Here is a 27385-nt window from a genome sequence, read left to right as displayed (position 1 = left end):
TAGTTCAACGTGAAGCCTGCGACGTTCAAGGCTGGGAATCAAGGAACTACGGAAATGGGCATACTTTAATTCTTTACTGTGCCAAACTGCAGGTAATAACTAGTCTTTGTGCAACACTCGGTGGCACGTCGTGCCACAATGTGGTACATAGGAAGACGTGCAGCACAGCTAATGTGGCACATAGGAAGACACGCAGCACAGCTAATGTGGCACCTGTGAATACATAAATGCCCCCTATATCCTTCGTTTGGCATTAATTTCATTGTCTTCTTATTCGCTCGAAGCATCTACGTGTATGTCGGCCACCGCAGGACACCCCGATCCCAATGTCAGGCCAACACGTGTAATTTCCATAGCCGGCCTGAACGTGCTGGTGTTTGCGTGTAACAGGTATAATTACTGGCTGTCCATTGATTGCTCAATTTCGAAGTCGATACTGAATATGATGTATCACCGATAGGGATGCCTATGTGCAGGACGTGTCCGAGTTCGAGGTGGCACCTCACCGAGACTCCGAAGTGCCAGAAATCCTCACCGAGGCTCGCCTTCCCTCTGGTGTGTTCGAACGCAATGTGCATGAATCATTGGAGGAGCGCGATAATGAAGAAAGCAAGGTGGGTGTCCCTGAGAGCGAGACCGATGTCGGAGAGAGCGAGGTGGTGGGTGATGGAGAGAAGCACAAAGACGTCAGCGAGAGCGATGCCGACGTTGGAGAAAGCGGGATCGACGGGTTAGACTGCGAGGAAGGATACCAAGCCGACGTCGATGCAAGAACCCCCAGTGAATCCGGCCCACCCCCTTCAGACTCGGCGCAGACCACGTCCGATCCTCCAACCGAATCCTCCGGCTGGAAGCTGGTCAAGGCAAAAAATAATCACAGTAAGCCCTCCCTCCCAACACGCACACCACACCTCATCCATCCATGCTCCCCAGACGTCCCCGTACTCGGCGTCCGCCCGTCCTCCTTCCCCGCCAAAGTCGAGTTCCCGTACGCCACCTGCGCCTGGCACAACTGCAAACGCATCATCTACGTCGCGCGCCCCGCGAACCTCACCGCGCACTTGCACGCGACGCACGGCATGTCCTTCGCGCCGGTCCTTGGACACCAGCAACACGAGCACGCGCGCTGCAGATGGCCCGCCTGCCGGCAGACCGCGAAGCTCGGGAACCTCCTCCGGCACGTCTGGGCGCACGCGCACGGGCCCCTGCCTTGCGCAGTGTGTGGCGGGCCGTTCAGCCGGGGGGATTCTCTGGACAGGCATATGAAGCAGATGCACCCCGAGGAGTTCGCGGCGCTGCAAACAGCGAAGAAGCGGACGCGGGGGACACACTCGCTGGAGTGGGAGTGGGTGGTACCTGTTGTAAGGGAGGATCCCGAGAGCTCCGAGGCCCCCTCGGAGGCGGATTCGGAATGAGTGGTGCAAAGTGCGAGCATCGACTCTTCTTCCAAGCCCAACTTATGTAGCTTTCCTCAGATCATGTATCCCGCGATAAATATCTGCACCCCATGTATCCTCATTTATGTCATGTAAGCCCCTCTACCCGATGCTAGCCCATGTGCCCCGTATCAATATCGCTTTCGACTGTGGAGCTTGAGAGTCGCTGCGGGATATCGGTCTCTGCCCGCAGTGTTCGCGGTCTGCGGCTTCCAGCCGACGCCACATCGCAGTGCCAAACACGCACAAATCAGGTTTGCTGGCGCCATCGCCACCGCCACCAGATAACCGGGGCTATTCGCCGTTCCGCGAACGGTCGCTGAACATCTCCTGCTTTTCGCTGCAGACTTCAGACAAATGCATGTGGCTACCATACAAAATGAGATACCTGCCTCCCGCATATGCATTTTTGTTCGGCCACCCTTACAACTTACAGTGATTCGCCACCGCTTGGGACGCCACCACCAGACGGGACACTCTCTAGTAAAAGTATCTCAGTTCTACACTATCTACCATAAAACTTGTTGTGAACCCATATATACACATGTCCTATGTCCTCACCAAGTTCGAAGGGGCCAGGTTGAGTATTAAAGTGTGCAAGCCATCTTGGTGGCTGGTTTGGGCTCTCCAACTTTATCCGGCCCTTTGGTGGTGCTAATTTACTTGTTGGGAGGTGCCTACCATGTCCCATCACATATACTGGGGTATGGCCTACCTAATGGTAATATCCCGAGAGCTCGCTGTTGCAGTGAGCCTACTGGACATCATCCATGGTGTCAAACAGGCAGCAGTGTGTCCCATCGTAATTACCCGGGACTACTGATTTGTTACTGGCGTACTAAGCGTGGGAGTGTCCCAAGTGGTCCTTTTGCGTGATGCATGCGCAGGCAGCAGGCTGTCTCATGACATGTATCGCACCTCTTATGCCACGACAACTGGCCCTCTCGACCTAAGAAATTTACATGAGGGTCATAACATAGTGCCGAGCAGATGTACCAACCTAGTTTAGACAGAAGGGTTGCAGAAAGGAGATTAAAAATACGAATGTATTCGGTCTCCCAAGTGGTGGTGAATCATTGACACTATAAGTGTGTGGTACTGCCGGGGCGTTGTTGAGGGCTGATCTATGGTACCGGTGTTCTGGGGTGGGGATGCAGCTGGCCACATCCTCGGTGTATTCGAGGACCAGCTCTGGCACAGAGCTTTCCTGCCCCCCGGGGTGGAATTCTCATTAACTGTATAATAATTGAGGGGTTGTGGACCACATTGCCACATTTTCATGGCTGGCACTAGCAGCACGATAATGCAACCAATAGCAGTCTTGGCAGGACCCCTTAATCGGTGAGCATGAGGACCAAATCCTTCTCTCACGTACTTCATCACGGGATGGGCGGCCGGGCTAGCAAGGGGCCCTGTGAGTGCCCATTTTATATGGGGGTGGCTGGGACTGTATTACCATGAAATTCAGGAAGTAGACTACTAGTACCGTAACTTCTAGGTAAGCTACCTAACTTCTAAGGTAGCTACTGCTCTGTTGGAGCATAGGCCGCCCTACAGGCCAATTTCCGAGGCAGGCTACCGTGGTTTCAAGGTGGGCTATTACAGCCGTTTGCAGATCGATAGACCATCAATTCAGAAAACCACATATAGTCGGAGTGGGTCGGAGTGGGTGCCAGGGACATCGGAAGAAGGTAGAGAAGTCCAGATGGTCTGATTTCTGTCTCTCGAGGACTTGAAATTGCTTGTCCGACATGGCCCGACTGTAAATGATTCTCAAAAAGTGGGCCCATTGATCTGCAAATGGCTGTAGAACACCGGAGCACCTATGTATGTCGGTACTACAGTAGTAGGGCGCCAGGAAATCCCGGTGTTCGGTGAACGTTCGCCGAACGGAACAGTAGATCCGCTGTTCTCACCGCCACCGCCCCCGACTTACTGCAAACATCACTCGCCAAAGGCGTCCGTCTGCAGTCCCTCCCTCAGATGACGTGCAGACTCTTGCTGGAAAGGCAAGCGTGGTTCCGACTTGTGCAAATCTTGGATATGCCTCAATCACACAGACCCGTACACCAAGAACTCCGAATGTGCCCTAACGTACAGATAACCCGACTTCTTCTTCACATCCCGTATCCATCACCAGGTCCGTGCCTACTCCGTTTCGTTCCCCACAACTGCAAGACGCATTCACCACTTCTTGCCTGACCAAACTCATCAACACCCGTCCCTCGGGCTCGCAAACCTGAAACAACCACTCACCGGTAAACTTCCCCAGGCCCTCCTGCAGCCCGTCCGCGATCTTCTCCGTCGTGCTCTGGTCCTACTCTCGCGCTTCAGCATCCACGCCTCTTGACACGGCACAACATGACCCAGGCACTCACGAGGTTATACCCGGCCTTCTGCGCGGCCATCGCGACGCCCTTGTCGATCCAGTTCCCGCTCTGACCCTGACCCTGACCCTGACCCTGGCTTTGGGTGCTGGACGAGTTGTTCCCGCTGCCGTACGAGTCGGTGTTGTTGCTGTTGTTGCCCCCGCCGAGCCCGCCGCCGGACTGGTTGGACGAGCCGTACGAGTCGGTGTTGTTGTTGTCCCCACCGAGCCCGCCGCTGCTCCGGTTGGACGAGCCGTACGAGTCGGTGTTGTTGTTCCCGCCGTAGCCGCCGCCGGACTGGTTGGACGAGCCGTAGGAATCACTGTTGTTGTTGTTGCCCGAGCCGTACGAGTCGTTGCCCCCACGGTCGGAGGAGCCGTAGTTGTCGCTGTTTCCACCAAGCCCGCCGCCGGACTGGTTGGAAGAGCCGTACGAATCGCTGTTGTTGTTGTTGTTGCCCGACCCGTACGAGTCGTTGCCTCCGCGACCGTACGAGTCGCTGTTCCCACCGGACTGGTTGTACGAGTCGTTCCCGCCACGGCCGGACGAGCCGTACGAGTCGCTGTTCCCACCGGACTGGTTGGACGACCCATACGAGTCGCTGTTGTTCCCACCGCCGTACCCGGCGCCCTGGTTGCCAGAGCCGTAGCTGTTGTCGTTGTCGTAGTTGCTCATGGTGGATGGAGTGCGAGCTGGGGGGGGGCGGTCTGGCAGGGCGGGGGCTTATATACGAGCGGGTAATGACATGCTGTCAAGTAGTGTGCCAGGCACGGCGGGTGGGTATATGATGCTAGCGGACGCCCTTCTCGCGTCGAAGGTGCTAAAGATAGGGCTGGGCTCGCTTAGGTAGGGTACATGCACTGGCTCGGGCTGCAATTCCCCGTCCGGATGACAGCCAGTACCATCGAAGGAGGCGTCGGACCCGAGCTGCATCGGGCGCCGGCAGACACGATGTAATGAACAGCCACAGCTACGCTTATCGCCCAATCCATAGCGTAGCGATACATAAAATAAACATACACAAATTACTTGGGCTCGGCGACGGCCCCGCACTGCGCACAGCGCCTGTACTCGGCGTCGGCCTGCCAGCGCTGGATCAGCGGCTTCAGCTGCGTCCCCAGGTCCGTGACGTGCAGCGCCTCCTCGCGGATGATCGTCGGCGTGCGGTGCTGCCCCGCCCGGCAGTACCACCGCAGGCGGTCTGGTCACAGCAGCGACGTCAGCATCCAACGACACAGGCCGAGGCGGGATGGGATGCGCGCACCGACGGCGTCCGCGGGCCGCACGCGCTCGACCACGATGCCCACCGTGTCCGCGAAGCGCACCGGGTTGTGCGGCGTGTTCGCTGCGTCGCGCCGACGATGAGTCGCTCGGTTCTGGCCGCCACGCGGGGCGCGACGCACAGCACGCACCGGGCAGCAAGAACATCTCCCCCTCCCCGATCCGTATGTCCTTGAACTCGTCCCCGTCCACCACGCGCAGGAGCATCCCGCCTTTGTACTGGTAGAACCATTCCTGCATTTCCGTCAGCCCTATCCAACCATCCCTCCCCGCAGCCAAACGCACCTCGGTCTCGTTAACATGATAATCATTCCGCTCGTTCGGGCCGCCCACCGCCATCACTATATGGTCCTTGCCCGCGTAGATGCAATAGTTGTTCACCGGCGGCTTCAGCAGGTGGCCGTTCTCCGCCAGCCATTTGGGCAGGTTCAGCGGCGGGGCGAGCATTCTGGTTGATGCCGTATGAGTCTTGCAGTGTAAAGTGCTCCCAAGCGAGGCAGCGAGAGCAAAGGCAGCCAGCCAAGTCGATAAATACCCACAAGAGAGAGATTACACACCACCTCTATTCCCGAGCTTTCGCGAGGATGACGAATGCGATCGAGATTAGCCTCCACGCGTGGGAATCGCGATAATCAGCCTGGGTGAGCGAAGCGAAGCGCGGTGGGGCGAACCCAGTGTTGATCCCAAGCACAGACAATATAATACTATAAATCATTCAAGCACCAAACAACACCCCACCCACACGCCTACTCCTCGATATCATCCTCCTCCAACCACCCCCCCTTCCCCTGCCCCTCATCCGCCCCTCCCCGCCGCCCACCCTCCCCTCCCCACTCCTCAGGCTCAGGCACCTCGTCCTCGCACAGCTCCGCCCGCGCCTTCACCTCCTCCCCAAGCGCGGAGAACAGTCTGTGCGTCCGCGGGGGGACGTGAGGGCCTGCGTGCAAGGGGGCGAGGTGAGTATGAGCGGACACGGGAGAAGGGGCCGGGAGACGCGTACCCGACGTGTGCAGACTCGCCCGGGCTCTGAGCACCCCGCCGAGCTCCATCACGACCTCCTCCCGCCGCCACCTGTGGGCTTCCTAATCACCAATCACCAATCAGCCCTGCCCACACCCACACCCAAAGCCGACCCCCTCCCGCAAAGAAAACCACACGCACCTCCCCCAACCACCCCAGCACGTCCTCCACCGCGCCCGCGCCCTCCCGCGCGCGTCTCCCGCACTCGAAGAACTCGGGCTTGTACAGCCCCTGCCCCGCGCGCCGCGGCACCGGCGTCGGCAGCGCGTGCAGCGTCCCCCGCGCCAGCAGCTGGAAGCCGTTCGGGTTCGTCTGGTACCACTGCGCGGGCGCGTCAGCGTCACTTTCGATCACAGCGATGTGACGTGTAAAGTAAAGGAAGAGAAGGGAGCAAGGACGGCATGGAGGGAATGAAGTTGGGGAGGAACACGCACCTGCTCGCCCCCGCCGCAGTCCACCCAGCTCAGCGCCTCGCACACGCCCTCCGCCTCCTCCACCCCATTGCAGAACTGCGCATAGTTCTGGTGCACGTACAGCGCGAGCAGCGACGCGTCGATCGGCGAATCCGCGTACAGCGCCTGTGCGCGTCAGCGTCACATTCCAGAACAACGTCACATCAGATTTCAGCGTAAAGCCAGCGGGCCGAGGGAGGAGGGACGCGCACCTCGACGTCCACGCGGCTCGTCCGCCGGTGGTGCTCCCGCAGGTGCTCCGGCAACGGCGGCGGGTCCCGCAGCCTCGCATCAAACTCCCTATCCCTCTCTATATCCCTCTTGCTCGCTGACGGCGCCGGGGGGTCTCCCTTCCCTACACACAACGCATTCAGCCATCCGCCTCACAATCACCCTCCACCCGGACACCAGCCACTCACGCTTATTATACAGCACCTTCCCCAGCAAATGGAACATCGCGAGGCTCTGCTCGCGCCGGCTGACCACCTCCAGCAGCCCGCGCGGGACCGCCGCCTTCTTCTTCCCCTTGCTGGGGGTGCACGCGAACTGGAGGGACATGATCGCGCTGCGGATGTCCCCGTTCGCGGTGTCGACGACGAGGTCGACGACGTCCTTCGACGGCGGCGCGCCGGCGGCCCTGGAGAAGTGGCGGGAGAGCAGCGATTGCAGGGCTTTGCGCATGAGCGTCGCGGAGATGGCGTTGAACCTGGGTACATAGACATAAAACGTCAGTCCCCCAATCAACCGCTGGAAGGAATACGAGCAAGCGTACTTGATCTCCGTCGCATACGGCGACCTGAGCAGCCCCGGGGGCACGACGCTGCGCACGCCCACCGCCTCCCTTCGACTCGGCCCGCTCGCGAAGCCGACGTCCTCCCCGCTCTCCCCGCGCTCGCCCGCGTCGCTCACGACCACCACCACCGGGATGAGGCTCGGCGAGTGCACAAGCCCCTCCAGGATCGCGTGGAAGCGCTCCTGCGTCTGTGCGTGCGCGACGTTCGGGAGGTCTTCTAGGAGGATGAGTTGGTGCTTAGAGGAAGAGAGGTTGCTTTGGGATGACTGAGAGGGGGCGCTGGAGAAGACGGGCCGGCAGGAGGAGGCGCGCGCGGCGAAGGCTTGGAATTTGTCCATTGCGCCTTCGTAATCTGCGAAGCTGTCTAGTTTTTATAAATGTCGGTAAGATGGTAGTACAGCGACGATGCGTGTCGACACACCTGGCTCTCCTTTGGATGGCAGGCCTTCTGAGACGGCATTCTGCCATTCCAGTATCTCGAACCCGATCTCCCTCGAGAGTACCCGCATCGTAGCCGTCTTGGCTGCACCGGCAGGACCGCTGAGGACAAGAAGACGCTGTTGGCATGGAACGAGAGATGAGCATGCACGAAGGCAGTTGAAGAGGTATATAGTACCCTATACTTGCGGAGCTTTCCCGACGGTCCTCCTTCAAACGCTTCTGCTAACCACTGCCGGACATCTTCGACCTTTTTCTTGTGTACAGCCAGGTCTGCCTAGCGCTTGCAACGTCAGCCAAAGGCATATCCCTAACTTTCGCGACTCACCTCCGACGTGGGTTCATACATCTCAAGCCATAGCTTATCCTCCACTGTACAACCGTTAGAAAGGAAGATAGCTCACACACAAAACGCATACCAAGGCTTAGATCATCCTCCACCAGAGTCACCGCTCTCTCCTTCCCCTTCCCTTTCCTCTTCGCAGGCTCCGGTGCAGCATCTTTTGCAGATAATTCCAGCTTCGGTGCCTTCACTTGGTCAATACACCCATACCACACATTCCACAGAGACCAACCTGAGCCAACGGTTTGAACTTCTTCAGTGGCGGCGTTGGCAGTGGCTCATCATCCAGCAGCTGTAGAGTAGACGCAGATAGCACATTCGCTCGCTTTTTCTTGGTGACCTTTGCTGTTGAGCTGGGCTTGCGCGACATTGTTGTATCCTTGAAGCTTCTTAGGAAGTCTCAAATGGCAGTAGAGTCAACCCGCAATGGCGTACAAGCGCAGCGTGCGGCACAGCCTGCTGGTGAGCGTCGAAGTCGGACGCGTCGGAAGCGTGATGTCACGCGTGACCCGTCGCGTTCTAGTCACGTTGGTGTCTCAGCAGCCACAATATTGCCACAGGAACGCGCAGGAGGGTAGGGCAGCTCTCGGTATGCCAATATTGGTTGATCTACGGCGTAGGGCTGCAGTTGGTACAGTTTCAGCATCGGAAGGCCTCCAGAGCTATATTGTCAGTGTAGAATTGGAGTGACATAGAATTGGAGTGACATAGAATTGGAGTGACATAGAATTGGAGTGACATGATTGCAGCAAGTGTTACACATTGTAAGTACACCGATTATACATGAGCACAAAGGTTACATATTCCAAGAGATAGCCATCACAATATACATAAAGCACGGTTAGGAATCTATCCTTACATGGTACAACAGGACACAACGATCCTCGAGAGAGACCACAATCTTCAAGTTCCTCGTCAAACGATCTGACGGCTTCTTGACTTCATGATGTAATTGGGTTTCCTGCACATCCAGGACTCATTGATACACAGATATAAAGAAGTGACAGAAGAAGATCGTACTCTGGTGTGGTGTAATTTCTTCTATATTCATTCGCGAAGTCGGGGTTGATGCTTTCCAGAGAGCTTCCTGAATCTCGATGAGATGTCAAAGATGGAATATACAGATTGAATAGTCGTACCTCCTTCCGGTGCTCTACGGACTCTGTAGAACGTGGTCATACCTTCAAATCCAATGCGACTCCCCGCCAACCAATGGAAATCTAATTCAATGAATCGCAAAGAGGGTACTTTTTTCGCGATCTTATGGACGGAGACAGAGTGACTCGGTGTCCGTAGTTGGTCAAACAGTCGACTCCGTTCCCGCAGGTAGATGGAAACGCGTAAATATTCGACGCTCCGATTTTTGAGATTCTCGGTCGTACATGTCTGGAATAAGGGGCTAATCAATACTCTCAGAACACTCAGGCCCTTAACCAGCTTACTCACCAAGCATCTGTGAACCGCCCCAGCCCATTCGGTAAGATCCTTGATGATGAGATTCATGTAGGACAACTCAGATAGTGAATCCCACAAGATTGGTTTCATCAAAATAGCAAGGATCTTCGGCTTATCCGAGTGAATAGTAAGCGACAGGGACCGCGGTCGAGTGGTCGAAAAGAAGGAGAGGGTCAGCTCTGCAGGCACCGAAGCAGAGTGAAAGGCATAAGTGTCAAGGTTAAGATGCTTTACGCGCCGCGTGAGCCCTATCCTTGCTACGTCGCGCAGATCGCCAGACAACGTCTCCAGTGCTGCCCACTCAGTCGTCTCCTGTAGGGAGTCGCATAAAGATTCGTTGATCAAGAAGTCCTCGCATATCTCGAGTTGGCGAACGTTTGGAAACACTCGAGAGATATCTTCCCTCAGCAGTCTATACCCTGATATGGAAAGGTTCTTCACGTGGGGAAACATCGATCCATTTCGCAGAATACTCGGGTCTCCGGAAACGAGCGCAACCGCTAGAGTCTCGAGTCGACTGTCCAAAGTTCTCAGGACTTCCTGGACAGGTCGCTCGAATATGGATTTGACCTCGAGCCGAGTGACCCGGTGCTTTAATGAGTCGAACAAGGGCCTTAGATCCTGTATGTCCCTCGGGGACATCTTCCATGTATTAAATTGAGAAATCTTGAGCGTCAGGAGTTTGGGGCAGTTGTTCTTGATAGCTTGCCGAAGGCGGGGTATGCAGAAGAGTATGTCCGTGTACCACAGCTCCAGCACCCGGAGATGGGGAGCTCGCTCGAGGATATCTGCCAGCAGAGGGCCCGAGCTCCGAATTTCGTCCGTCCCGGTACTCCAACCATGCGCGTCGTCGTCAAGCAGAGACTTCGCATTGGGTGAGAACTTTAAGGAGCGCATCAGCGACAGTCTGGTAGGATCTTGGATGACAAACGAGTGGAAGGATTGGACTTGGGATGGCCGGTAGAGCTCGACTTGTTCCACCATACTCAAAGAAGACGGCTCATGAAGCACTTTGGATGTCACTGCCAATCGCCGCAAGTCCTGCGGAGGGAGGAAGGTCATGATGTCCAGCAGAACATCATAGTTCATGTCAGGCAGACGTGCCATCTGAAGGACGAGGTCAGTGAACGGTTGTCTTGGGTTCTAAATATGCCAGTATGGTACTACGGACGTAATAATAGAAACCTGAGCGAAAATAATACCACAAGTTAGTCTTAGTGCCCGAGCAGTTTAGACTGCGTCGAACCTATGAGTAACTGGCAGGATAGATATGCTCGAGACCTGAGTGAAGACCACCGACAGCAGCCCACAGATGCTATTGCTTTCCTGTGTCCCCAGAAAGGCTCCGACATCGATGAACTCGGCAGACTCCGACATAGTAATTCCTTTGGTTAGTCCGGTAGCGCCGGCCCACTGGGGCATCAGTTGCTCAAGTTGGCGAAGCAGTCGATAGACGTTGACCTTCATTAGAAAAAAAAATACAGAGAAACCACACACGCAAACCCGTACTAATGCTAGACGGCCCCGTAACTAACAGCCACTCAACTGGCCGCAACATACGCATTGAAGTTGTAATTCCTCGGGTTGGTACGGAAGTCGAAACCCTTGGGAGCAAAGTGAAGCGTGCTGACCCCCCCGCGAAGGATGGTAGCCGTCACGCTACAATCTTGCTGTAGGGGAAGTTGTGCCTTGCCTACACCGGCTGGAAGAGTCGTCGATTGGATATATGCACCACAAGCAAGTTGCACTTCGGCAGGCGTCGTCAGAAAAACGACAGCCCAGAGGTTGTCTTGAGTCTTATGAGGAAGTGTCAGAGGAGCGCCAGCCATTGAGTGGCTGAACTGACCCATTGCCAGTGATCGGGCTTTCCGACTCTGTCGGGGGCATTGGCCCCGGCGGGAGATAGCCTTGACCAAAGGAAGATCCTGTCCTGGGACACCGACGGGTACACGCCCGTCTTGTAGGCCTGGATATAGTATTGGAGCAGGTCGAGCCAGCCTAATATACGAGCAATAAGCGTAAGTGAATGCCAGAGTTTCAAACTTCGCTACCTTGATGGTCATAGCCGGCCGTCCAATCGTCAGACCTCGACAAGTCACCGTGTAAAGGACCGAGATAGTGCGACTCTCCAAAGTCATTCCACGTCAGCGCTTCAACAAAAGCCACCGAAGAGCGATGCTCTACGAGGTTCTCCCAGCGCTTTACAAAGTGCCAGTCGTCAGTGCGGAATATAAAGTTCTTGTTGTAGGTGTCTGGGCCATAATGCTGAAATATGATGCGTTTGAGAAAGGAGACATCATGAAGCTTCGGGCGACGTACAGTGAAGAACCAAGGAGAGAATGCTGCCATGTACGACCGTCCTCCCAGATGAGAAATGTGATTGTTGTCAGAGTCGAAATTCGTGTCGTAATTTCCCTGCGGCCAGGCTGAATTCCACTGTGCGACAGGAATGAACAAGAGCCACCGGTAGTTAATGCCATACACTCACATTGAATGCACCATCCATTACCGGATATCCACCGAACGACGATGGATCAAGGAAGAAGGCCGGAACGAAATGTACAGGCGGCATCCCGTTCTTGATGGCGTTCTGCCATCCCTGGTTGAGACTTCCTGTACCAAACGAACAATATTCCCCGCCGAACGTGGAAACGAGGATCTTGCCGTCGAACCGCAGCTGGCTGGGGTGGGCCGCGTACCGGTTGATATAATCGCGAAGGGGCCCCGCGTCCCCACCTCCGCCGCAGGGCAAGGACGTCATATCGAAGGACATGAACAGCTTGAAGTTGGTGCCACTGGCGGCGGCGTACGCGTCCGCCACTCTGGACGCCTCGTAGTCGTCGCGGCCGACGTTGAGCGCAAAGGCATCAATCCCTTTCGAAGAAGCAAGGGCGATATCTAGCGATAAAGGTCAGTCATGAATACTAAGCGGGTCATTCAAGGACGACTCAAATACTGACCTCTAGCCCAGTCCCCGACATTATAGGGACGTGTATTGCCGACGATGAAGTGGGCGAACACCATCTTCGGCAAGGCATCCTGTTCCACCGATGGAGCAGCGGAAGACAACGCAACCCAGGAGAGAACGATCACGATCAACCTGTTCAACCTCTTGCAGGCGACCATAGCTAAGGAGCGACGAGGTGAGTTTTGCTAAAGGAGTGTGGAAGACCGAGAACGGTCTGTTGGAATGGGGGACAGGAGTAAGGACAGGAAGGGTGAATACCTCGCCTTAAATGCTCTGGATGATGCAGGAGGGGTCAGCCAACGGTCGTTCATGTTGGGACCTGCGGCTGACTTCAAGGGAAATATGCAAATGTCAGCCGCACATTGGCAAGACGAGAGGCATGAGATGACGTCGCTGTCGGTCCGAATCCAAACCCCAGCAAACCATGCCCTTCACACCAGCCCCAACACGCAACAAAGCATTCTAAACATGTATTAACTTGCAACATAAGCTCATCATAAATTAGAACGATCGACAGCACCACAAAGTAAGAAAAAAAGTCAAAACACTCAATCTCAATCAATCAATCTCAATCACATCATCATCCTCCACCTTCTCATTCGCCGAATCCAGCATCACCAGCCCGTCCTCGTCCAGCCGCCTCTTCTTGCTCGGCGTGTACAAATTCGGATTGAGCTTGGTGTCCGCTGCGCCGTTCCCGTTCGTCTTCGCGCGCTTCGCAGCGGGCTCCATCTCCACGACGTCGTCGTCCACCGGCGCGGGCCGCTTCTTCGGCGGCGGCGTCGACGGCGGCGGCGCGGCCACCTTCACCTTCCGCGGGGGCGCGGGCAGCGGCGACGGGAGTATGAGCGGGCCGCCCGTATGGTTGGGCCTACAACAAAACCAAAGCCGCACGAACTCAGCCTAGCCTCTCCGATGCTAACGAGGACAAGACACGCACGGCAAATTACAAATCCCCACTTCCACCGTCGCATACTCCCCCTCCTCATCCACAATGGCGAGGAACTTGCCCCGGGTCACGCCCAGGCTCTCCAGCGTCCGCCCATCATTATCCCCCCACTCCGGATCGCTCAGCACGCGCTTATCCTCATACACGCTCACCTCCCTGCCCGCCCCCTCCCCCTCGCCCGCCCCGAGGATCCCGCCCACCACCTCCCCGAGCGTCACCCTCGCGGTATCGCACTGCACGCGCGTGTACACGCTGCGACAGACCCCGCACCCCGCGTTGGGCGGGCTGATCATCACCGTGCTGATCGGCATGTTCGGCTTGAACTGCAGATGCACATTCCGCAGGCGGTTATACGCCTTCTTCAACAACTGCAGCGCCTGCAGCACGATTAAGCCCGCGACGACCGCGTTGGTGGTGGCGATCGCGGGTATGATGTTCCCCGCCATCTCTACAGCGGCCAGCGGCATACCGTCAGTGCCGCAGAGGGGACGGGAGGGGAGGGGACAGACGGACGCACCCTTGACCTCCCACCGGCTCTTCCCCGGGATGTTATACGCCGCCGCGCGCAGGTTCGCAGCAGCCGTCACGAAGTCCAGCGTATCATCGTCATCCTTGTCGAACGCGATCGTCTCCTCCCCCGCGCGCAGCCGCGCCGCCAGGCGCTCCGTACTACATCAACACCCACATCAGCATCGCACCCCCTTCTCCTCCCCTCCCACGCGAGAGCAAACGCACCTGGAGACGAACAGCGCCAGGTTCTCCTGCAACGTCAGCGCGCGCTGGTCCTTCAGCCCCGCCTGGCTGGCATGCCCATTCGCCGACGCGCCATTCGCAGCAGGCTCCCTCGACGGCCGCGCGCCATCCGCCGGCGCCGACGCAGCGGGCACCCCGCGCAGCACGAACCCCCCCTCCCTAATCGCCTCAAACTCGAGCGGCACCGGCGGCTCGCGCGCGCGCCACATGTCCGCCATCGACAGCAGGTTCCTGATATCCGCGCCGAACACCTACACGCCCCCGTCAGCCCATCCGTGTCCGTGTGCGGGACGCACAGACCTTCTCGAACGCCATCTTCGCCGCGTGCGCGGACTCGGCCCGCGCGCGCAGGGCGCCGCGCACGGCTCTGAACGCCTGTGCTTCTCTCCGGAGCGTCGCGATTTCCTGCGCTTCGTCCACGCCACGTCCATCAGCCGCGTGCGCGGGGTAGGCGGGGTGGGGTGGGAGCTCACCGTTCTCGCCTTGCTTCTCCGCCTCGTCGAGCTCCCCGCCCGCGTCTTCGTCCTCGCCGAACAGCTGCCTGTGCGCCACATCGCGAACACCAGCCGCCAAACCCATGAGGACGTCACAAGAGCAGAGAGCAGCAGCAGCGAGCGCGCGCACCCAAGCAGATAGCTCTTCGCCCACACGATGCAGTGGATCGGCTGCGACGGCGTCGAGCGGATCGTGCACACGGGGAACGTCTTCGGCGTCGGCTTCGGTATGCAATCAAAACACTCCGTGCGGTCCTGCGTGTTTCCCGCATCCCATCAGCTCCCCCACCTCCCCTAAAGGGTATTTGCGCACACGCACCTTGAGCAGCGGCTGCACCTGCCCGAGGTACCCCGCGGTCCCGCTCTCGACGAGCGGCACGCCCGTCGCCATGCACATCTTGTTCACGTGTCGCCGCGCGTCTAAGTACCGCTCGGTGTCTCAGCATTAGGAAGGCGTGGTGCAAATAGACGCACCGAGGTTGTCGAGCGCGTTGAGCACGATGTCGAAGGAGGCGAACCAGTCCATGTCGAACTGCGCGTCCTTGATGTTCCCGTGGATCGGGTGGATGCGCACGGAGGGGTTGAACGGGCCCGCGGTCTGCGCGGCGGTCTGGTTGGTTTGCGTCGTTAGTCGTAGATAGTATGTCGAGGGAAGGGGGAAGGGGGAAGGAAGAGGGCAAGGGAAGGAAGACGGGGGGAAGAGGTAGGGAAGGAACAGGGAGGAGGGCGGGGGAAGAGGGAAGAGGAGGACGCACCAAAGCTTTACTCTTCTTGACGTCCTTTTTGCGGAAGAGGAACTGGCGGTTGAGGTTGGAGAGGTCGATGGTGTCGAGGTCGAGCAGGGTGATGTGGCCGAAGCCGGTCAGTACGAGGTTCTTCACTGTAATATAACTGGGTCAGCGTCGATTCGCATTGTTGGGGATCAGGGAAAGATGGGTGGGAAGGCAAAAGCCAGCGGCTAGCGGGCGATATGCAGGAGAATCAGTATAGACCACAGCATCTCTCAAGGATGTCCTCTGGGATTAGGACGCGAGCACTAATAAAAAAAACGGTAAAAAATGGCATTTTCACAACACGCAGACCGCTGTCTCCATTCTGCACATCCAGCCGGGATGAAGCGCCCTCTGCGAGCCCTCCCTGCCCAAGCTATCCGTCTCTTCCCCCGAAATCCACAGACCAACACAAAGCAATTGGGAACCACGTACAGAGTTCACAGCCAATCCCCCCCGCCCCTACGAGCAGGACCTTCGTCGCGGGCAGCCGCTCAGAAAGCTCAGGGCCGAGGACGGCGCGCGCGTGGGCGTTCCTGCCATTGGCTTTTGCTGGTGCTGGTGTTGGTGCTGCTACCGCTGCAGACATCTCAAAGTCATAAATAGGGCGCAGTGGAGAGGCAGAGGCGCGTCTATGTAGGTGGCGTCCGAGGAAGAGGACAGGGGAAAGACTTGAACGCGTCCGTGACTTGGCGCGTTACAGCGCTTCTAGATCTAATACGGACGTGTGGCTTTGGTTGGATATTCACTGTCGTCGAGCCTGAGCTGGGCTAGGAGTACCGCTGGTATGCAAACTCCTACGAATGCTGTCCGAACAGACCTAACGCCTCCAGCCCCGGGAGGGAGGAGAGCAGGCCGGCGTGCGGGAGCTCGGACACGTTGGGGTTGGGAGCGGGTCTGAGGGCGAGGGCGAGTGAGACACGAGCGTTGTGGGTGTTGCTACATGTAGCGCGCACTTGCATCAAATCAGCATTCTGTCCCACTCCCAGTTCCACCGACGGCGCTATGTAAGAGAGAACAGAACGGTATGATTGCAATGATATCCATCTATACACGACCTTGCGCTTGCGCATGCATATAATACAAATGCGAAATGGAATGAAGTAAACGTCGAAGTGAAAGTCTAATCCTACATTGTATAAAAACAAATAAACTAAGATGCACCAACGCCGAATCTATCCAAGTGAGCGTCCGAAATGCCAGTGTAGAGTCCAGAGTCCAGTATGCGGGTATCACAAACACCTCAGCGAGAGACAGACAGAGACGAGAGAGATCTAAGCTCAAAACGAATAACCAAAAGCCGCAGACGCAGACGCAGGCCAGTCAAACCCCGAGCCTAGATCCATCGCAGGAGGGATATGCGTCCCCATCCCCAGCTCGAGGTCTCCCACGAAGATCGCAGCGCCGTCAAAGTCGGCGGCGGGCGCGGGCATGCTCCAGTCAAAGTCGAGGAAGTCCGGGGAGGGAGCGGCAGGCTGGGTGGGATAGGCGGGTTGAGAGGGGTAGGCAGGCTGAGAAGAGTAGGCAGGTTGAGAGTAGACGGGTTGAGTGTAGACGGGTTGAGTGTGGTCGTAGTCGTAGCAGAGCTGAGCCTGAGCCTGAAACTGATAGGAGAGCTGAGACTGAAACTCGTAGGAGAGCTGGGACTGAGCGTCGTAAGCCTGTTGAGGCTGAGACTGATAGCCAGAGTGAGGAGTGAAGCCAGAAGCATCTCGAGAGACATAAGACTCTTCAGGGACAGCCACCATCGGAGAAAAGTCGCCCGAATAAGCCGGCGAAGAACCCGGAGTCGCCACCAAGCTCTGGTCGTCCAGCCACGACAGCACATCCACATCAGCAGCAGGAGAAGCAGCACAGCCGCCCGTCTCGGGCAGCGTCAGCGCAGGCGGCGAGAACGCGTCCACAGTCGCCGCACAAGTCGACGTCGACGCGGCCGGGGACGGAGCAATAGAGGACCACAGGCCCGACTCCTCCGACGTCGCCGGGCTCGGGTGCCTCCTCACCCTGCTCTTCCTGCCCCTCGCAACAACCGTCCTCGAACCCGAGCCCGACCCATGCCGCTTGCGGTGCTTGTGCAGCGCGCTCGGGTCCGTGCACGCAAAGTCGCACTGCGCGCAGAAGTGCGTCGGCACGCCCGCGCTAGATAACAACCAAAGGAGCGTCAGTAGCTGGGTCAAGAGTTCGAGGGGGGGGACAGGACGCACTGCGCTGCGAGGTGGATCTTGAGGTTGCCCTTCTGCAGGAACCGCTTGGCGCACCCGGGCTTCGGGCACTCGTAATAGCTGCACACGACCCGTCAGCGCTTGGTCGAAGGAACGGGAGCGAGAGGAAGGAGACGTACTGTCGCTGGTCCTCGGGGAGGTGCAGCTCCGCGTGGCGGCGCATATCGAATGTACGGTCGGTGCTATAATCACACTCGGCGCACTGGTGCTTCTTCCCCGCACTCTGCGAGGACTATTCCACCGAGTCAGCCGGGTACCCTAGAAGGAGGGGGACGGAAGGAGGACGTACCGAGGCCCCAGCCACTGCAAGTACCTTCGGCATGTCTACTCAGGCGGCGTATGCAAATATTCGAGAGGGGGAGGGCGGGAGGGGGCAGAACCGCTCGGGAGGCTTCTCTGTGGGGGGATGCGGGTCCCCCCCCTCGCCCCCCTCCCATTTATGCGATTCTGTGGGCGCGCTTGGCCTGTCGAAAAACCCTGTCGCTGGACGCAATCCAACGGTGGCTCACGATAATTACCTGCAAAGGCGAAAATGCGCTTGCAGGTGCAGGCAATCAAGCGGTGGCTCACGAGAATTGCTTGATATGGGAGGCGTATTGCTATAGTGGGAGAGGCGCTTGGTCGCACGTCCGTACAAGGCAAAAGCGCGCGCGGGTGGCGTGATTGCTTGAGGATGGGGTTTTGGGATTACCGGGTATGGGAATTTTCGGGAGGCGGGAGTGGCTCAGGCCATGGCGGGGTAGGGCGGGCGGTATAGAGCGTCATCAATTATCTTAGAAACATGGACAGCGTTCAAGCACTAATGAGAGTACAGATATTGCCCACTAGTTATGCCATTTGTTGAGACCCGTCAAGTAGCAACAACGATAGCATTTGAAAATCCAGCGTAAATCTCTGCATTATAGAGGCACGCAGATTTCCCAAGTACAACCACAGAGCACCGAGGCTGCAGCGACATGGTCGTCCAGAGGGAAGCAATGAAACCTCCAGATGCACGTGACGCGTGTCCTATTTGCGCGCGGTGGCTGAAGATAGCACTTGGCTGGCCATCGCCGCCGTGTCCTGCTCGTCGTCGTCCACGATGCTCGGCAGTCCAACATCCTGGCTGCAAGTCAGCCCGCTCGAAAGCCTGGTTACGCGCGCGTGCGACCCATCTCTGCCGGAGCCCAACTACGCGCTGCACCTCGAAGTCGCGGACTACATCAACAAAAAGAAGGCAAACACGTATGTGCGCGCCCTCCTCCGCCCGCTCGTAGCATGACCGTAAATAACAAATAACGCCACCCAAGTCCGCGCGACGCCGCCATGCTCATCGCCCGCCTCGCCAACCACCGCAACCCGCACATCGGCATGCTCGCGCTCGCGCTCCTCGACACCCTCGTCCAGAGCTGCGGCTACCCCTTCCACCTCCAGATCGGCACCAAGGAGTTCCTCAACGAGCTCGTCCGCCGCTTCCCCGAGCGCCCCCCGCCCTTTCCCGGACCCGTCATGCAGCGCATCCTCGACCTCATCCACGCCTGGAAGGAGGGCATCTGCGCGACCTCGCGCTGGAAGGAGGACCTGGGCAATATCAGGGACATGCACCGCCTGCTCACGTTCAAGGGCTACCGCTTCCGCGAGCTCCCGCGGAATAACAACCAGTCATTGGCGTCCGCGTCCGTGAGTAGCCATCGCGTGCACGTGAGCACCGCTAATACGCTCCCGTAGAACATCAAGTCCGCTGAGGAGCTGGAGGCAGAAGATCGCGAGGCGCAGCAGGCAAAGCTGCAAGAACTCATCCGCAGAGGGACACCGCGCGACCTCGCCGCCGCGCAGGAGCTCATGAAGGCCCTCGCCGGCGCGAACCCGGACGCCAGGCCCGACTACCGCTCCCAGGCGCTCAACGAGCTCAACAAGCTCGAGCAGAAGGTCATCCTCATGAACGAGATGCTCGACAACGTCGACCGCGAGCGCGGCGAGAAGTTCGTGGCGGGCGACGTGTACGACGTGCGTAGCTGATGCCCCCCCGCTCTTGCGTTTGCGAGTGCTGATGTACCATGTGTGGCGTGGCACAGCAAGTCGCGTCGATCCTCGTCGGCGCGCGCCCGAGAATACAAAAGTGGATATCGGACGCGGAGACGGACGACCCCGAATCGCTAGGTGAGCCCCTTCCCGTTGCCTACCCCTCTTCCCCTTCATTCTCACCCACTCACCCCACTTCCTCATCAACGCCAGACACGTATCTTCAAATAAACGACCAAATCAACAACGTCCTCGCCCGGTACGAAGCCTACAAGAAGGGCGACTACTCCATCTCCTCCGTCCCCGCCGAGCTCGCAGGCGCGGGCACGCCGACGTCGCTCATCGACTTTGACGAGCCCTCCTCCTCCTCCTCCTCTGCCCCCCAATCTCAATCTCAACCAGCAAACACGATAGACGAATTGGCGGAGCTCTTCGGCCCGCCGGCAAACGTTCCGACAGCGCCGTCCCCGGCGCAGAACAGCCTGGCGAGCATACTATCGGCCCAGCAACAGCACCAACAGCAGGCGCCCCCGGGCGGGTTCGCGCACCCGAGCCAGTTCGGGTCGATCGTGCTCCCGGGGACGCCGCAGATGCAGCCGCAGCAGCGCGTCGGGTCGCCGAGCTACTTTGGCGGGATGGGCGTGGGCGTGGGGGCGGGTGTGGGTATGGCTATGGGGAGTGCTTCTGCTTCTCCGCGGCCACCGCAGCCAGCTACGACTTTGAATTTGGGTGCTACGTCGACATCGACGCAGCCACAACAACCACAACAGCCACAACAACAGCAACAAGGCAAGGATCCCTTTGCGGATCTCGCGGGGTTGTTCTAGGGTTGGGTTGGGTGTACATTATTGTTTGTTGGTGGATGTCATAGGCATGTTGTTCTGGGTAAGATGTGGCTGGAAGAGGAGTGTTTGTGGCTATGGACTATACTTTATGTTAGGGGGGCTGTTCATTCAAGAGTGTAGAAGTAAATCTCCATCTTCAAACTTCCAAGTGCAAGTCCAATGGTGACTTGAGTGATGGCCAAGTCCTGAACAGCTGAGCCATAGTGTCATAGACCAAAGGAATGACATTGGGTGGGACTACCATACATACAGAGAAACAGAAATACATGCATATGGGGCCATACACATACAACATATGAAACAAAAAGAAAGACATGCATAAACTTTCAGAACTTCTTAATGACTTCTTGCCTTTGCTTGCTTGCTTGCTTGCTTGCTTGCTCACTCACTCACTCCATCATGGCATCCCCGCCCCCGTCCGGATCCTGCCCATTATGCGGCCACTGGTCCATCTCACGCGGGTGCTGGCTCTGGCAATGCCTCTTCAGCGCATCCTTCCTCGCCAGCGTCTTCCCGCAATGCGGGCACTCATAGTTCATCTTCAAATGCACGAAAATAATATGCCGCCCGAGGTTCTCCACCTTCGCCCACTGGTCGCACCCGTCCCACAGGCAGCGCACGAGCGCGTGCTCGCGCGTCTGCTCCGCCTTGTACGCGTTCATGTGCGACTGGATGTGCGCCTTCGCCTCGCGCGGGTCCGCCTGGTGCAGCGTGTGCGCGCACCGCGGCCACCGGCAGGTGTACACGGGCCCGTACGGCGCCTCCGGCGCGGGCGGCTTCGCCCCCGACGACGACGGTGGCGGGCTCGCCTTCGCCGCGCTGATGCTCGTCCGCGGCTTCCGCCGCTTCGACTCGCGCTCGGGCGTGTCGCCGTCGTCCTTGGGCACGACCTTGCGCTTCTTCGGCCGGCCCACCTTCTTGCGCGTCCTGGGTGGCAGGTGCTCGTGGTCCGTGTCGGCGCCGTCCGGAGTTTCCGCAGTGGTTTGGAGGTTCGCGGTGCTTGAGAGGGGCACGTCAGGGCTCGGAGAGCGCGCGGCGGAGGCGGATGACCCCACAGGGGACACGGGCGCACTCCTCGCGTTGCCGCGGGGGCGCTCGCCAAAACAGATCATCGCGACGTCGTTATCGTCGTTGTCCGTGTTGCTTCCCGCAGCTGCGCTCCTTGGGGCCACGGGAGGCCCAAGGCTCGCCGCCCTCGGAGGCAACGTGCTCGCCACCGGATTGGTAGGACCCATAGGAATGGAAGAGGCGGAGGCGCGCGCGCGCAAGGGCGCCGGCCTCCTGTTCTGCACCCACATGTTCTTCTGCTGCTTCTTCTGCAGCGTCTTAGAGTTTTGGCGACGTATCGACGCGCGGTGCTTAGGTGGTGCGTGGTCATCGTCGTCGTCGTCCAATTCATCGTGCTCCTCATCCGAGTCCTCGTCGTCCGAGCCGACTTCACTCTCACCCGACGTGTTGTAGTACGGCGACAGGGGTCGCACCTCAGCTGGTTCGGTCTCTGCCTCGCTCTCGGGCCCTTCCGACACAGTGTCAACTTGCATGGGTGTCGGGGGACGCGGAGGAGGGGCTGGAGGGGCTTGACGTGCTTGACGTGCTTGTCGCGCCTTTGGTGGCGCTTTAGGAGCAGGTTGGGCGGGGGGAGGATCGTCATATCGTGCCGAGGGTCGGTAGTAGCTGCGACCAGTTGAAGTGGGTTGAGGCGCGGGTGGTGGAGGCCCCTGTTGAAGAGCCTGCGCTATAGGAGGTGGTGGTGGCGGCGGGACGTGGCGAGCAGTCGGCTGGGGTTGTGCAGGCGCAGGGGCAGGTTGTGGGTTTATCCTTTGACTTTGAGCTGGCGGAGGAGGTACTTGAGCTTGAGGGGGTCTATCAGGAGTCATGTGGCGAGCGTCTGGCGTCGTGTGGCGAGAGCCTTCTTCAGGAGTGTGAGAGGGGTGAACATGATGAGTTCGTGGACATTGAACTGGAATGGGGATATCCCCGCCGGACCTCCTAGGAGCAGTGGGAGGAACTTCACCAAAAAATCTCGCCTCCGACTCCCGGAAACCCATGCTGCTCTGCTTCCTCATGTAACGGTTTACGGTCTGCGTGACCGACGAAACGAGCGCGTGCGGAACAAGAACGACATCGAAGACGTTTGGGTCGTAAAGCAAAGCAGGGCATTCGAGGCGCCCATGAGCGTGGCCCGCTGCATGCGGACCAAATGAGAGCTGCCACCCCGTCTGGATAGCGCCACGGTACGAGCGACTTCGTGCTGGCGGGACTATCGGAGGGCTGGGTCGCTGGCCATTATGTTCATCGTTGCGCTCGGGCATATTGCGTGCGTTGTGGGCGGGCCTTTCTGGCCTTGCAATAATGGTCAGTCCACGCCAGGCTCGCCGTCGCTGGGAATCACCTGTGCTGTTATTGCCGGCGGAAAGCAGTGTTGAAGGGGGGAAGACGCGCTGTGTGGAGGCAGGGCCACAGTGGAGGCGTGTCGTGAGGGTCAAGGGCAAGCGACGCGCACCGTGGTTTATATACCATTTCAGGATGTGGCTTCCTGTGGCAGCTTCTCTCGTGCCACATGTCGTGTGGCCCGGTTGTGGCACCCGCGGCGAACCAGACCACAGCCACCCCAAATACAGCAGGTTCGTGTATTACCAAGCATTCAAAAAGGCAACTCGGCCGGCTGTGGCCCCGTCATTGTGTGAACTTACGGCGGTTGGTTTGTCTGCTCACATCAGAACCGGAGCCTAGGCTTCGTGCTATCCTCCGATCTGGTGACCTTGATCATCGATAATACCGTCCTGCATCTTTCCGTATCGATATGTGGCAACACGCGCCACGTCGAACAATAAGTCCCAGGCCACATCCAGCGCCCTTCTGTCCAAGCCACACACGGGAAAATTCTTAGCCCTTGAGGAGCCACTAGTGTGGGAGAAAAAAATCGTGCCGGCAAACGCGATCCGGCGGTGTTGATTCGGATAGCCGCAGGGTCCTCCTGCCACAATCGGAAGAAGGCAAGTTGATGCATTACATACTACCACGATGCTGCACGACGACGCGTCCCTGGATGAAACAATGGGCATCGCGTACTCGTCTAGTCGGTAGTCGGATTCCTTGACGTCTATCTTACGCCGCTTTGATGGACGGATTTGTCAACCACTGTAAAGTCCCATTCCTCTCTCTCTTTCAAATGAGCTCATCGACGTATGCGTTGCATGTGTAGGCTGGTATCAATTGGTATTCATTTTTCGCGTTCTTCACTCTCCGAGACGCTCTCCATCACGACTCGAATCATCGCTAACCCACCTTGCCACATCGGCATAATCGGATGTAGAGCCAGGCGATAATTTGCAAAAGGATGCGCCTATGTTCAGTGATCTGCGGTAGAAGCTGCTATCTTGTGATTCTTCCGCCCTTCTATTCCTGCAAGAACAATGAACGACCCTAATCGGTGTGCCACTGAGAGTCATAATCCAGACCGCTCGCGATCCTTAGGGTTAGGTCTGCCACCCTTTTGGGAGCGGTGAGTTACAGTTATTTCTTCGTCACCTCTATTATCATTTTCTTCTCCTCTCGTCTTCCTTTGGAAATACCAGCTGTTCTTCAGATTTCCGAACTGATTCTCGAGTCTCCGTGCCACAGTAGCACGAATGGGATACCAAATCGCGGAAAATGCAAAATGAAACAATAGCAGACATTCATAACGTTTCTGAAGGAGTTATCCATGCTCTTTCATTCATGGAACAATGCCTCATGTCGAATACTTTGTTGATTTTGCCGCTCTCGCGGCACCTCTCGACCTGCCCGCACTGTGCAGGGCCGTGGAGTCTACCCTGACCGATATGGTGAGCCTCATCCGTGTTACTCCATCCTCTCAGGAACAACTTCTAACATGCCATATGATTCATAAGATCCCAAATATTTTCCCCTGCTCGATGCCACATCATCGCCGTACGTGTGTTCTTCACCAGTGATAATATGCGGAAGGGGCGTCGCCCCGTGATACCATGCCATGGTGTGCGATCTCCATGTACTGAAGCTATCGCATGGATCCCCTGGACGTCTTTCAATTTTTTGGGGTCCATATCACCGCCTTGGCGGGGATCGTGACTTCTCCCTTTCTACGTTTTTAGGATGGTCCTTATCTGAGAACGTCTTTCACGGTTGTCTCTATTTCTCGCCCGTATCGGACGCTGACCGCTGTTACTGACCACGGAGTTTTGACGTGTCTTGCCACATCATCCCAGCGCCCGTCGTCTTTCGACCCTTTCTATATCTGAACACCTCTGGAATCCCTTGGAAGATCTCCTGTGATATCTATACGCAGAACTCGACGTTCTATGTTTGTATGCCACCCAGTATAATGCCCTGTGCTCCATCAGGTCCAGAGGCAGTATGCCACCTGATTGCGACGGTATGTTTCTCGCATTCTCTATCATTCAGTTGCTTAGTGTATCTTCCATGACAGCCCATCGACTGCTTGGTTTTGACGGAAGCAGCGGCGGTGGCAATGCTCGCGTGGTGTTTTCTGTTGCACGTCACTACGATTGTGCCAAGGTTATGTACAAACGCGGGACCGGGAGGGATGGTTGAACAGGGTGTTATGCACTTCATGCATTACTCGCGCGAAGACGGATACGCTCAAGGGCCTACACCAGTTGCGGAGATATTTCCTTGTGATTTAGTTATCCATATCACCGACTCCGCCTGGAACATCCTGCCAACTCATCCTCAGCTATACGGCTCTTCGCTCACCAGGGCGATGTACAGGTTCGTGTTGTGCATACCCTCTGAGAAAACTTGATGCGAATCTGCCGCAAACCGTTCGGGGCGTCAGGAGATATGTACGCCGCTTTGTTGTACCCCCACGTCACTGACAGCATGATAGAATAATGTGCCAGGATGGCTTGCAGAAGCGTGGTGGTACATGTATTAACTTAGGTCATGTTGGCTATAGGTGCTGTTGCTCCCTCACTTTTTCTCCTGAGCTCACTATTCAGGCTGAGTTTCCTCATATTTGTGCGATAGTGAGTATAGTGAGTACTGTCGTCAGGATGGCTCCCCAATTACCTCTGAGCACTGATCTTGTTTCCTGTACACGTCCAGGGCATGTTCTGTTGTCAGCCTGGTATCGACGCAGATGTCAGATTTAACACTGTTGTACGAGTGTAATGATCAACAGACGTATACCGGAGGATATGACGGTTCGACATATGCATGTTGTTACGACTGACTCAACCTTTGTGTTCATACCGTTGTATTTCGATAGGGCCAGAGATATTGTAACGATATCCACGGCTGGATAAAGAAACTGCAGATAAGCCTGAGCACTGGGAGGGGCCTCGAAAATCATCATCGTTATACCCATGTGAGGTATACCTACCTTGACGACGAAAGTACCCAAGGGGCTAGATCTATATTGAAATCGGTAATGTGGCTCCACGAATTAGATGACAGAGAAATATTCGTGGATGTGAGATAATGACTATGGCGGTTCCTTTGCACTTTTAATTTCAGCAACATATACACGCAGGCGCGCACGTAATGATAACTCGCTCACATATGCAGTTGTTGCACGTACACACTGATCTTCTGGCCTGCTGCTGGGCCACGTAGAACTACACCACGACCGCACATTTAGCAAGAGCGCACACACACTGATTTCCTCAGCAAAGCAAGACGAACATACATAAATGCAGAAATATATGGTAAATATATATAAATATTTTTCAGGCAAACGGTAATAAGACTCAGCGGCAGTATGCCTTTGGAAGTAAAGTGACACCTGGTCACACTTGTTCAACAGCCCATGTATATGACGATCCGTTTGCACCTAAAATGGAAATGCAAACAAATATACCACAACACACATCGAACTGCAAGTGCGCAAATAGATCATACCGCGACGCGTTATACGCATATATACCACTATGATATGTAGCTATGAATGATACCTCTCGACGTACTCATCAGGCTGCAACACTGGGCTCGACATCACCTCCTCCAACCTTCTCTTTCTGGTCTTTGGCTGATCCATACCACATCACCACCTTGGCAACGGCATCCTCGACGAACTCGTCTGCTTTTATCATCACTCGGGTATCCTTCACCCACTGGACGTTTGCTTCTTGACAATGGCTGCACATCCCTGGCACTTGCACCCTGTCCAACATCTCCAAGATTTCTCGGCCGCTCTTCCCTGAATCAGGATGAAGAAGGTGCTTGGCAACGCCGTGCCACCAATGCGACACCCATGCCTGCTCGCACCTCCCTGCCCTAGTGCATATAAAGCTCGAAAATGGCTCTGACGGATAGAAGGCGAGGATGGCATGGTGGTCCTTGATACGGTTATGTGTATGGCTGAGCAGGTAGAACGCTTCGGGCCCCATCAGGTGAGCGATCTCTTCGTCTATCTCACTGAATGGCATTGCTAGGAGCTTCCGGAATGCTGGCTCTACCCACTCCGCGACGTGGTAGGTCCGACCCAGGTAGAACTGCATAGCTGGCGTGAACTGAGGATGCTTCGGCAGCACGTCGATGGCGTACAGCCTCCCATCCTCGATGCCCCACATGGTGGACAGCTTGAGTATTGCAGTGAGGTCCTGCATTGTTGGCATGCCCATTGTACGGCTGTTTATCAAGGCGGTAAGTCTAGCCCCTTAGCTGTAGTGTCCTCTGGACTTACGCCTTGAAAAGATACTCCATCAATGCATCAAACTCCCTAGCCTCGATGGAAGGGTGGAGGACCATAGGCGTATCATCAGATTTCCCTTCAGCTTCTGTTGAGCCAGGTATGGGCACCTGGAGCATGTCT

At 57.0% G+C, this 27385-nt stretch overlaps 11 protein-coding genes across 11 annotated transcripts; 2 read left to right on the top strand and 9 right to left on the bottom strand.

Annotated features, from left to right (window-relative positions):
• Window positions 1–295: 295 nt before the first annotated feature.
• GLOTRDRAFT_96237 (uncharacterized protein) lies at window positions 296–1415 on the top strand (the record flags this gene model as incomplete). The annotated part of the gene is made up of 3 exons (XM_007871758.1): window positions 296–390; window positions 461–879; window positions 934–1415. The coding sequence occupies 3 exons, from the start codon at window positions 296–298 to the stop codon at window positions 1413–1415; spliced, it is 996 nt and encodes a 331-aa protein (XP_007869949.1).
• A 1837-nt stretch (window positions 1416–3252) lies between these two features.
• Window positions 3253–4502, bottom strand: GLOTRDRAFT_112383 (uncharacterized protein). The gene is made up of 3 exons (XM_007871757.1): window positions 3815–4502; window positions 3693–3753; window positions 3253–3634 (listed from the first exon to the last, which is right to left on the bottom strand). The coding sequence occupies exons 1-3, from the start codon at window positions 4478–4480 to the stop codon at window positions 3621–3623; spliced, it is 741 nt and encodes a 246-aa protein (XP_007869948.1). The 5' UTR covers window positions 4481–4502; the 3' UTR covers window positions 3253–3620.
• Window positions 4503–4720: 218 nt separating this feature from the next.
• On the bottom strand, window positions 4721–5537 carry GLOTRDRAFT_140919 (3-hydroxyanthranilic acid dioxygenase). The gene is made up of 4 exons (XM_007871756.1): window positions 5372–5537; window positions 5218–5320; window positions 5070–5150; window positions 4721–5006 (listed from the first exon to the last, which is right to left on the bottom strand). The coding sequence occupies exons 1-4, from the start codon at window positions 5531–5533 to the stop codon at window positions 4831–4833; spliced, it is 522 nt and encodes a 173-aa protein (XP_007869947.1). The 5' UTR covers window positions 5534–5537; the 3' UTR covers window positions 4721–4830.
• A 295-nt stretch (window positions 5538–5832) lies between these two features.
• On the bottom strand, window positions 5833–8156 carry GLOTRDRAFT_48731 (uncharacterized protein; the record flags this gene model as incomplete). Its single annotated transcript, XM_007871697.1, has 10 exons — window positions 5833–6023; window positions 6087–6164; window positions 6220–6427; window positions 6541–6627; window positions 6771–6913; window positions 6978–7264; window positions 7331–7715; window positions 7773–7908; window positions 7968–8066; window positions 8118–8156. Coding segments are annotated over 10 exons (1653 nt in total), but the record flags the coding sequence as incomplete, so codon positions are not given.
• A 1276-nt stretch (window positions 8157–9432) lies between these two features.
• GLOTRDRAFT_132843 (uncharacterized protein) lies at window positions 9433–10676 on the bottom strand (the record flags this gene model as incomplete). The annotated part of the gene is made up of 2 exons (XM_007871755.1): window positions 9433–9518; window positions 9575–10676. The coding sequence occupies 2 exons, from the start codon at window positions 10674–10676 to the stop codon at window positions 9433–9435; spliced, it is 1188 nt and encodes a 395-aa protein (XP_007869946.1).
• Window positions 10677–11128: 452 nt separating this feature from the next.
• On the bottom strand, window positions 11129–12713 carry GLOTRDRAFT_48902 (glycoside hydrolase; the record flags this gene model as incomplete). Its single annotated transcript, XM_007871706.1, has 6 exons — window positions 11129–11383; window positions 11434–11585; window positions 11639–11852; window positions 11907–12023; window positions 12076–12485; window positions 12548–12713. The coding sequence occupies 6 exons, from the start codon at window positions 12711–12713 to the stop codon at window positions 11129–11131; spliced, it is 1314 nt and encodes a 437-aa protein (XP_007869897.1).
• A 298-nt stretch (window positions 12714–13011) lies between these two features.
• GLOTRDRAFT_81057 (uncharacterized protein) lies at window positions 13012–16110 on the bottom strand (the record flags this gene model as incomplete). The annotated part of the gene is made up of 11 exons (XM_007871754.1): window positions 13012–13426; window positions 13496–13952; window positions 14022–14173; window positions 14240–14508; window positions 14558–14667; window positions 14731–14798; window positions 14882–15006; window positions 15071–15171; window positions 15226–15361; window positions 15507–15631; window positions 15957–16110. The coding sequence occupies 11 exons, from the start codon at window positions 16108–16110 to the stop codon at window positions 13114–13116; spliced, it is 2010 nt and encodes a 669-aa protein (XP_007869945.1). The 3' UTR covers window positions 13012–13113.
• A 691-nt stretch (window positions 16111–16801) lies between these two features.
• GLOTRDRAFT_132840 (uncharacterized protein) lies at window positions 16802–18065 on the bottom strand (the record flags this gene model as incomplete). The annotated part of the gene is made up of 4 exons (XM_007871753.1): window positions 16802–17660; window positions 17726–17803; window positions 17863–17975; window positions 18033–18065. The coding sequence occupies 4 exons, from the start codon at window positions 18063–18065 to the stop codon at window positions 16802–16804; spliced, it is 1083 nt and encodes a 360-aa protein (XP_007869944.1).
• A 759-nt stretch (window positions 18066–18824) lies between these two features.
• On the top strand, window positions 18825–20031 carry GLOTRDRAFT_48590 (VHS-domain-containing protein; the record flags this gene model as incomplete). The annotated part of the gene is made up of 5 exons (XM_007871685.1): window positions 18825–18967; window positions 19033–19402; window positions 19451–19729; window positions 19798–19882; window positions 19958–20031. Coding segments are annotated over 5 exons (951 nt in total), but the record flags the coding sequence as incomplete, so codon positions are not given.
• A 755-nt stretch (window positions 20032–20786) lies between these two features.
• Window positions 20787–22901, bottom strand: GLOTRDRAFT_140915 (uncharacterized protein; the record flags this gene model as incomplete). The annotated part of the gene is made up of 1 exon (XM_007871752.1): window positions 20787–22901. One exon carries the CDS (start codon window positions 22899–22901, stop codon window positions 20979–20981), a length of 1923 nt encoding a protein of 640 aa, XP_007869943.1. The 3' UTR covers window positions 20787–20978.
• A 3639-nt stretch (window positions 22902–26540) lies between these two features.
• On the bottom strand, window positions 26541–27381 carry GLOTRDRAFT_132837 (uncharacterized protein; the record flags this gene model as incomplete). The annotated part of the gene is made up of 2 exons (XM_007871751.1): window positions 26541–27201; window positions 27257–27381. 2 exons carry the CDS (start codon window positions 27379–27381, stop codon window positions 26541–26543), a joined length of 786 nt encoding a protein of 261 aa, XP_007869942.1.
• Between the last annotated feature and the right edge of the window lie 4 nt (window positions 27382–27385).

The sequence above is a fragment of the Gloeophyllum trabeum genome (assembly GCF_000344685.1).
Source record: "Gloeophyllum trabeum ATCC 11539 unplaced genomic scaffold GLOTRscaffold_00015, whole genome shotgun sequence".
Taxonomy (NCBI): domain Eukaryota; kingdom Fungi; phylum Basidiomycota; class Agaricomycetes; order Gloeophyllales; family Gloeophyllaceae; genus Gloeophyllum; species Gloeophyllum trabeum.
This window is presented reverse-complemented; position numbering and strand designations above follow the sequence as displayed.